This window comes from Vanessa cardui, chromosome 22 (genome assembly GCF_905220365.1).
Source record: "Vanessa cardui chromosome 22, ilVanCard2.1, whole genome shotgun sequence".
Taxonomy (NCBI): domain Eukaryota; kingdom Metazoa; phylum Arthropoda; class Insecta; order Lepidoptera; family Nymphalidae; genus Vanessa; species Vanessa cardui.
In genome coordinates, this window is record NC_061144.1 from 9,310,589 (window position 1) to 9,320,544 (window position 9,956).

General features: G+C 34.1%; 1 protein-coding gene across 1 annotated transcript; it reads left to right on the plus strand.

Annotated features, from left to right (window-relative positions):
• The first annotated feature begins 461 nt into the window (after positions 1–461).
• LOC124539381 (probable threonine protease PRSS50) lies at positions 462–9,956 on the plus strand. Its single transcript, XM_047116769.1, has 7 exons — positions 462–574; positions 1,302–1,410; positions 1,878–2,017; positions 2,086–2,163; positions 2,749–2,831; positions 3,112–3,234; positions 9,674–9,956. Exons 1-7 carry the CDS (start codon positions 490–492, stop codon positions 9,779–9,781), a joined length of 726 nt encoding a protein of 241 aa, XP_046972725.1. The 5' UTR covers positions 462–489; the 3' UTR covers positions 9,782–9,956.

The window sequence follows — 9,956 nt, forward strand, 5'->3', positions numbered from 1 at the left end:
CATTCCACCAACAGGCATTGGAACAGCGTGGTGAAATATGTTCCAAACTCTCTCCTCAATAGGAGAGGAGGCCTTAGCCCAGCTGTGGGAAATTTACGGGCTGTTACTTTGCTTTACTTTACCGGTTTGATTGGTGAGTGTAGTGTAACAAGCACAAGGGGCATAATCTACTACTTAGTTTCATCAAGATTATTATTAAACAATATGTCTTAGATTACTTATATATATCTATAAAGCTCACACATCAAAAAAAAATGAGTCTATTTTCTTATCTCAGTGTGCGTGAAAGTTATGCTCGACACTCACCAAACCTCACTAATTTACAAGCACCCTACTAATTTCGATGATTGCTCAGATTTGACGAATAAATAATCAAAGCAATAGATACATAATTACAGTAATATATTCCTCAATGTATTATTCAACAAATACTTATTAAACAGTAATGTTAATTTAGGTAGAAAAGCATCACAAGAGTCTCATTGTGACATGACAAAGAAATCAGATTTACGAGAAGGCATTGTTGGGGAAAAGAAAACCTTACCTTGGGTAGGCGTTCTACGTTTTCATATCCGTAAGTCTTTCAAATGAACGTCTGATCTTATTTATACCTTATACCTTACTTACTGGAATATTTAGAATATTCAAGTAAGTAAGTTAAGGAAGGTAAGGTTCATTTTTATTAGTACGCTTCTAGTCCAGGAGACAATTTGAAAATTTCCTCCAAATGCCTCTTGAATATTTCAAGCATTTTTCCTCCGGTTAAATGTTAGACACATATTCGGAAATTGCTTTGATTGATAAAAAATTAGTAATACTATATTTGATTAAAGACTTAAAACATAAAAAACAGTAACAGTTTTTTATTTTAAGCGTACCAAGAGTAAGATATATATGTATAGTCTACGTCGTCCATGCATACATTTAATTTATTGTTATTTTTTGTTTAAGTTCTTATTTATCTTATTGTCTTAGATATCTTCCATTACAGCTTCATATTTGAAATGGATGTTCTAAACCCTCTCCTTAATGGGAGAGGAGGCCTTAGTCCGGGAGTGGGATTTTTTTTATTTGTAATAGTTTTGTAATTTTATTATTTAGAAAGGATTTTGCTACTTCCATGTACTATTAAATATAATGGGGGACAGAATTTCACTTTATTTTCTATACATTATATTTTGAATGACAACACATTTTAATAGTTATTTTCCTTAAATAAATGAATGACTGCAGAGAAAAGCTAGTTTAAGATATAAATTTTACATAAGAGTAAGTTTTAAACTTATTAAAGATATTTACAGATGAGGATGATACCCTTAAAATAGCGCTAACAGGAATTGTTTTGGTAAAGGAAAATTACTGCATAACCAACGCTAATGATGTCGCCAAGATATCTCATTCAAAGTTTACGTACGTTTCATCTTGATATTGAGCATCGTACCGCTGTTTATTTTTACCTGACCATCTGTAGTCTTTAATTTGGTAAAGTTAAATACATACATCACATTTCCTAACCAAACTTTTTGGTTGTCGTTCTATTGTAGAGACTTTTTTTTCTATGAGGACCGGCGAATGGGTTACCTCATATTAAGTGGTCACCGTCGCCCATAGATATTAGCGCTGTTAGAAATATTAACCATAACTTACTTCCCCAATGCACCACCAACTTTGGTAACTAAGATGTTATGTCAATTGTATCTGTAGTTAAACTGTCTCATTCTTCAAACCGGACCCCAACGATACCAAGTATTGCGGCTTGATGTCAAAATATCTGATGAGTGGGTAGAACTTACCCAGACGGCCGGCTTGCTCAATGAATATAGAAGTATTTTATAAGAGGATATCTGATTGTAAAAGGAAATTATTTCTTTCTTCAGGAGAGAAACCAAAGCTATGTTTATTATAAAAGATAATGAAACATGGTCCAGTGCAGTTTTGAGCTACATGATGCATCCGGAATATGAGTTTTCGACATACAATACTATAGCTTTGGTAGAATTAGCGGAGCATTACGAAGGTACTATAATAAATTCAAATATTTATTTACCTTACTTAATGCAAATTATGCATGAATTAATTTTTCAGCTGAATTAAAACCTATCTGCTGGCCTGAATATAATTATAATACATCAAATAATTTATATGCAGTTGGATATACTGATGGTAAGTCCTGATTGCTTTATATTTAGTATGCTGTTCTAGAGCACTTCAAAGACTTCAAAAAATTTAGTAAGGATCGATAAGGTTTGAAGTTTTCCACCAAGATTCCAAGGCTAGGACATGGCAGGCTGACACATTTGGTAGATTTATACACCATGTTTCACGAATTCATCTATAAAATATATATATAGTATAACACCTCGCTTCATTGCCTCCACTGGTGACAGGAGGGTTGGTTTGTTTTTTGTCCAGTATCGGAATTGCGATTCAACGGGGAAATGCTGCTAGCATTCTTGCCACCGAGATTTATTCAGTAACTAGTTTAGGTTCATATGTGTATATCTTTAAGCATTTAATGTTATTAATTCTTATGTTAATAATTATGTATACTAAAAGATCAAAACAGATATTAAGAATATGAATATGAACTAGTATGAATGTACCTTTAAATGACTATTTAATTCAGGGACTTTTTTGATTTCAGTATAAATTTGATAAGCTCATGTGCATACTTAAAATCAAAATAAAGTGTTAATGCTTCGTGGAAATATTTAAGTTACATATTTGATCAGTAACATTTTTTTTCAGAAAATCAATTCCTGGAAAAAATAATTTATAAAGTACAATATATTGAGCAGAAACTATGTAATGAGTTCTATAATCGTATCGGGGTATGCGAAGCATTAATATTTATTAAATATGTAAAATACGAATATGTACTCTAACTTGCGTGGATATCCTATGAAGTTGATAATGTGCCTTAAAAATACAATCACAGGTTTGGTCATTGTCTCTCGGACTATAGTCGTAGTCACCAAATTAAAATATATTACATTATATTATGATTGCTTATTATTTTATAATTACTTGATATGATATCTAAAGATATGGGTTTCATATCAAAATAATTTATTTTTATTTCAATAATATTTTTCTTTTTAAATATTTCAGCTTAAAAACAATCTTAATATACCTACACATTACTTTTGCGCTTTTGCTAAAAATAACAAGAAGAACTGCGTTTGGGAAAATGGGATGGCACTTGTTTCTAATACAACGGGACCTTGGACTTTAGTAAGTACAAGAAAATAAGGAAATAAAGTATGAAGTGTCTGTTGGTTGGTACCACTATAGAAATTTGCCCTAAAGAGTAAAATAGTAAAGTAAGAAATATTATCCTTTATATCGCAAATGTGCCCATAGTGACGGTGAAAGGAACTGGCTCGTATTTGATTACAATATCCCCCTGACGTGACTTCTGATCTTAGAGACTAGACTAGATTGTAGTACACATATGCACATATCTAATCTCTCATCCTCATAATCTGTTGGGATCACAAACCAATGGAGAAAAATCAGACATAGTACCAATTTCTTTACGATTTTCCGAAGGTACGAGTGATTATCCTGAGTTGCACTCCCAAAGATCTGGAGTTATCTCGTACCGGCAATAGTTACCACTGAGTAAATTCAAGTATTTAAATCGGTTATTTTCATTGGTAGTAGTTCTTATGATGTAGTGTGTTATGATTTGGAAATTATTAACAATATTTAGCAAATAAGTATATTCACAGTGCAGTGTCATACGCTGAGTGCGATAGACGTGCCGCCTTGATTTATTGTTGTTGCTTTTTACCTGCGATCGATAAGCGCGTACGCGCGCGCGCGTGTGTGTGTGCGGCTGGCGATCGCCGGCGCAGTTGTGACTTACGCGAGACCGTACTATGAAATATATTTAGTATGGCGCGTTCTACGTCGTCAGATGATATAGATATTTATGAGAATTTCAATATGAATACTGATGTACCTATCAACTCATCTACTACAAACGATGAACAACCTAATAACATTATTAATGAGAACTTCGACATGAATATTTTGGAATCTACTCATTTGCCTCCAATCAATGAACAGCAGTCTTATAGCGCTAGGGAATCTAACATTTCTAACAAAAGGATGCGAGATGTCGATGAAGCAGAAATTTGGCACGTCGTGTCCAAATCGGGTAAGCGATACGCTCGTAGTTCTCAGAATGATAGAATACCAGAAGAAAAAGTTGAGATTAGTGTCACATCCAAAGAACCTTTGCCTAAACAATTTGCCTTTGCCCGTCTACTTAAGAATAATAATATCCCAAATATCCTTAGAGTCAGATATATTAACGCTTACAAATTAATAATACAATTTCAAAATGAATCCGGACTAACAAAATTATTGGAATGCCAGGAGATAAAAAATAAGGGATGGAATTTGCAAAGAACTCTGGAGGTTGGTGTTTCATATGGAACTATTAAAAACGTGGAATTAGACTTGTCTGAAACTGATATTTTAGAAAGTATTACTAGCTCGGCTGAGTTAATTGCAGTAAAACGGCTTAACCGCAGAGACAGCAATGGAATCCAAGGATGGACACCAAGTGAGACTATACGTCTGTGTTTCAAGGGATCCTCTTTACCTGCGTATGTTCATGTATATGGAGTGCGAACTAAGATTGAAACTTATACGTTCCCAGTAACTCAATGCTCCTTTTGCTGGCGTTTTGGCCATCCTAGAAAAGTTTGTCCTAGAAAGAAACAAGTGTACCAAAGATCATGAAAACTGTGAGACTACTGAAATTAATTTTGTATGTGTGAATTGTCGGGGTAACCATATGTCCTTGAGTTTAGACTGTCCAATACGCGTAAAAGAGAAGAAAATCAGAGAAATAATGGCTGAATTCAACTGCGCATATAAAAGAGCTCTCACTATGTATGTACCCCCAAACTCCCCACCTCCTCAAGAATTTAACACCGAAGTTCAAGAAGATCGTCAAGATATTTGTGATAATATGAATACTTCACCTAAAATTTCAACCTCTTACGCATCTGTTACTGCATCAAAACTAACTCGTAAGCAACAAGATACTCCTGTAAGCAAGAAACAATCTACGAAATCTAATAATAAAAGGAGACACAAAGATGAGGATGATGATGATATTAACTGGAGTGAAGTAATAAATCAGGTACCAGATACAGAATCTCTAGAAGAAAATAGCACAAGAAATATGAACTCTAAAACACATAAACGAGAAGAAAGCCATATCTCATTTTATGAATTACTAAGAAGAATTGGAAATACCATCCTTAATAAAAACAGTACCATTCATGAAAAATTTAATGAAGTTTTGAAGATGTGCTGCAAATGGTTGTACGATTTTGTTGCTAACTTTATCCCTGATTTGAACTTTATTAAAAATATATTTAACAATAATAGTTAATGGATAGAGTATTATCAAAAGCAAAAGTCAACATCATCCAATGGAATTGCCAAAGTTTAAAAAATAAGACTATTACCTTAGAACAGTTATTAACAATAGAAAAAGTCCATATAGCTGCGTTTAACGAAACCTGGCTGGATAGTAACACAGACCTTAGAATTAAAGGGTACAATATATTTCGCAGCGATAGAAGCGACGGTTATGGTGGCATTGCAATTATTACTCACCATTCAATTAAAGCACAAGTTCAGAACATAACAAATCGCAACACCGGTATCGAACTAATTTACGTCAAAATATTCAATTTAGATTATTTAGAGAACATTGTTTCAATTTATTGCCCGCCATCCGTTACCACTTGTCAACAGGATTGGGATGAACTTTTCTCTATGTTCTCGGAAAAAACCCTCCTACTTGGAGACGTGAATGGCCACCACTGTAGTTGGTCCCATAAAACAGACTCCAGAGGCAGCCAAATATTTGATTCCTTGCTTAATTATAACTTTATTACCTTAAATGACGGCCGGCCGACACGTATCAAATTAGTAAACGGTATCTTACACCAGTCTGCCCCAGATATCACCGTAGTTTCATCTGATGTGGCAATTGAATACGATTGGAGCATTTTGAATGATACCCTTGGTAGCGATCATCTTGTATTAAAAATCTCTACCGCTGCTAATTCTAATCCTTCATATATTAAAAAAAGAAATTTGAAAAATGCTGATTGGGAGTCTTATTATAAAGTACTCGAGGATAGATTGTCACGTTTTATAATATCTGACAACCTACAAGAAGCTTACGATTCATTTATTAGTGAAATAAATAATGCAGCCAGTACATCCATTCCATATATTAAAATTAGCCACCATCCATGCTCAAAATTTATACCGAGACCTTACTGGAACTTTAGACTCTCAAAAGCTGTAGCCGAACGACGACTAGCTCTAGGAAACTTCAGACGCAATGGAACGCCGGATAATCTTACTATTCTCAAAGGAAAAATCAGTGAAGCACAAAGAGTAAGTCGTATTGCTCAAAAGGGAGGATGGAAAAACTATTGCTCGTCTTTAAATAAAGCATCAACTACAGGTCAAGTGTGGCAGTGCATGAAATGGATGAAAGGTCGCAGAGCTCAGAGAAAGCATGTGGATAAAACTAGTGCCTACAATTTATTACGTAATTTAACTCCAGATCACGCAATTACCGCTCAGCCTATATTCAATTCTTTTAACCTTAAATTGGAGTTGCCAATGTCGCTACATGAAATGGAGAAATGTATAAAACAATCTGACACGGCACCCGGTTGTGACGACATATCGTTCTCTATGATTAAAAATTTACCCAATAATGGTAAAAATATTTTAGTTTCACTTTATAATTCTTTTTTAAAACATGGTTTTGTTCCAACTCAGTGGAGAGACATTCGTATATGCCCAATTCCAAAACCTGGACGAGATCTTAATTCTCCCGCATCTCTTCGGCCCATTGCCCTCATGTCCTGCTTTTGTAAAATCTTCCATAATATTCTGAACAAGAGACTGGAGTGGTATTTAGAAAAGAACGATATGTTGTCACAAAATACATTTGGTTTCCGGAAGTGTCGATCTTGTTTGGACGGATTATCTAATTTAGTAACAAAGATTCAAACAGGATTTTCGAAAGGTCTTGTCACATTAGGATGTTTCATCGATATTAACGATGCTTACAATAATGTAAATGTTAACGCCCTTTTGTCTATACTAGATAATATAGGAGTAGGTTCGAAGATCTGTACATATTTATGGATTTTTTTAAAAGAGAGGCGACTAAACATTGTTGTAGATAATAATTATTTGTTATGTCGAAATACGGGGCAAGGCTTAGCTCAAGGAGACCCTCTGTCTCCCCTCTTGTTTAATGTGGCGACTATCCATATCTGCAAAAGTCTTAACGAACGCATATTCATATCCCAGTATGCGGATGATTTTGCTTTGAGTGTTACCAGTAAAGACTATTGCAGTGCTGCATCAGAATTGCAACCAGCCTTGGACAGAGTTGTCAAGTTGTTGGGAGATCTAGGACTTGAAATATCACCTACCAAGAGTAAGGCATGCTTATTTAATAGAAGTCGAATCCTCAGTAACCTCTGCAGCCTGACAATAAATAATACACATTTAGAACTTTTAGATAGCGTGAAATATCTTGGAATGTGGCTGGATCGTTCCTTGCGATGGGGAAAACACGTTAATGAATTAAATGAAAAAGTTTCAAAATTTCTTAATATTTTTAAAGTTTTAGCTGGCTCTGGCTGGGGTGTACATCCCAAACATCTTAGACGGTTATATATGTCCATAATTCGTAGTAAAATCGATTACGGTAGCTTTCTTTATGACAATAGTTGCAAATCACATTTATACAAATTAGATAAGGTCCAGAACCAAGCCATGAGAGGTGGTTTTATCAAAACGACTCCCATACATGTGATGGAATCAGAACTTTGCCTACAGCCGTTGTACATTAGAAGACATTATTTAGCTAGCAAATTTTTATTGAAATTGAAATCACTTCATGATAATGGAGTTATCCCTTTCTTGGAAGAATTTTATATATCTTACTGTAATAGTCAATTTTGGAAAAGAAAGAAGAAACCGCTCTTAGCTTTGCTTTATTCAGATTTTAAAAATATTCCACTACATTCTACTAAAAAATTGGAAATGTTTTCTTTTGACTTTTGGATTACTAATTTAGACGTCTCTAGAAATATTAAGTTTATTGGATCAATTTCCAAGTCTAAAAAAGAATACAGTTTTTTGGAATTACGAACACTCTGCACGGATATGATGAATGAATATGACTCCTTCTATAAAATTTATACAGACGGTTCAAAAGATTCGGTTGGTTTAGGAGCTGCTTTTTTTGATGAACAATTAGGATATGGTCATAAATTTAAAATTAACACAAATATATCAATAATGTATTTGGAACTTTTCGCAATAGCTGAGGCGTTATCACATGCAACAACTTTAAGTAACAATAAGATTGTTATTTTCACGGATTCGAAAAGCTCGCTACAACATTTGGCTCGGTGTACCTCGACATTTCGAGGAACCCCGATAGCCTACACCATACTAAAGTTATTACTGCAGTCGAATGCTGGGTCTAAAATTTTATTTTTGCAGTGGATTCCATCACATGTAGGTATATTAGGAAATGAAAAAGCCGACCAATTAGCCAAAGCAGCCACTGCCGATGGAATAGATGTATCAATAAGGCCTTACTATAGTGATTATATTTATAAAATTAAGAAAGCGTGCTACGATTTATGGACAGAATATTTTGACCAAAGATCAAAAGAAAAAGGGATATGGTATAGAACCATCCAGCCACAACCTCCGTCCATGCCATGGATAAATAAAAGTAACCTACAAAGAACAGATTTATCCCTTATGATGCGCATTCGTTCCGGTCACATTCCATTAAATAAGTTTGCCTACCTTATAAAAAAAATAAATTCACCGAATTGCCACACATGTAATGTCGTAGAAGATGTTTTTCATATTTTAGTGGAGTGTGTCCGGAACAACGCGTACCGACGAAAATATTTTAGTGAGAGTTTAACGTGTAATTCTGTTGGCTATTTCAATAGTGTGTTGGCTACTCCAAATTCGATTAATGCTACACGTACCTTGCGATTGGTTGGGATTTGCATTGAGAAAACTTAAAACTTTTCTCAAGTCAAACCTCAACTTCATTCTTTCACAATGTATTTTTAGTTAATATGTACTCATTATGTAAACATTGTATTAATTACAGACCGGCATAGTCAGAATGTAATGACTAAGCTCTTAAAATAAAGATTAAAAAAAAAAAAAAATAAGTATATTGAAGTAAGAGATAGTACCAATTAAATCTCATTAGCTCAACTGTATACGGTGCAACTGGCGATATACTTTTATTGGTTTGATTCTTATACTTAAAGAAACAGTACATTTACTAGGCGTACATATATTAGTATTTCTTTCAAATATACTATATGCTAGTAAGGTATGCTTTGTATAAGCTCAACGTGGGTATCTTATCATCGGATATTCTACCGCTAAGCAGTCATTTTTAGATAAAAGGGTTCCCGTTTGAAGGCAAACTTTAGTTTTCCTAGTAGGTGCCGCTTTGGCGATGAAAGGAACGTGGTGACTTCTTACCATAAGACTATCTATATTGTTATATAGAATATCATTTTGATTATATTATATAATATCATGAACATTATTGTTTAAGATTGGTTTCGGAGTCAAAGGGCCGGGCTGTGCTGGACCGAGTCGCTTCATTGATATATCAAAATACTTACCCTGGATTGAATCATCTACTGATACAATGTTGTATTAAAAAATACATAATTTATTATCACGTTAAGAACTAATAAAAAAACATCTTATGACATTATGCTTCACTTACCTTGGTACCTAAACTTGGTCCAAGAATAATTTTGTCTTGAACTTGGATTTATTAGAAATTGTTGATATTGTAATTTCAAAATCGGTACTTAAAATTACCACGATAT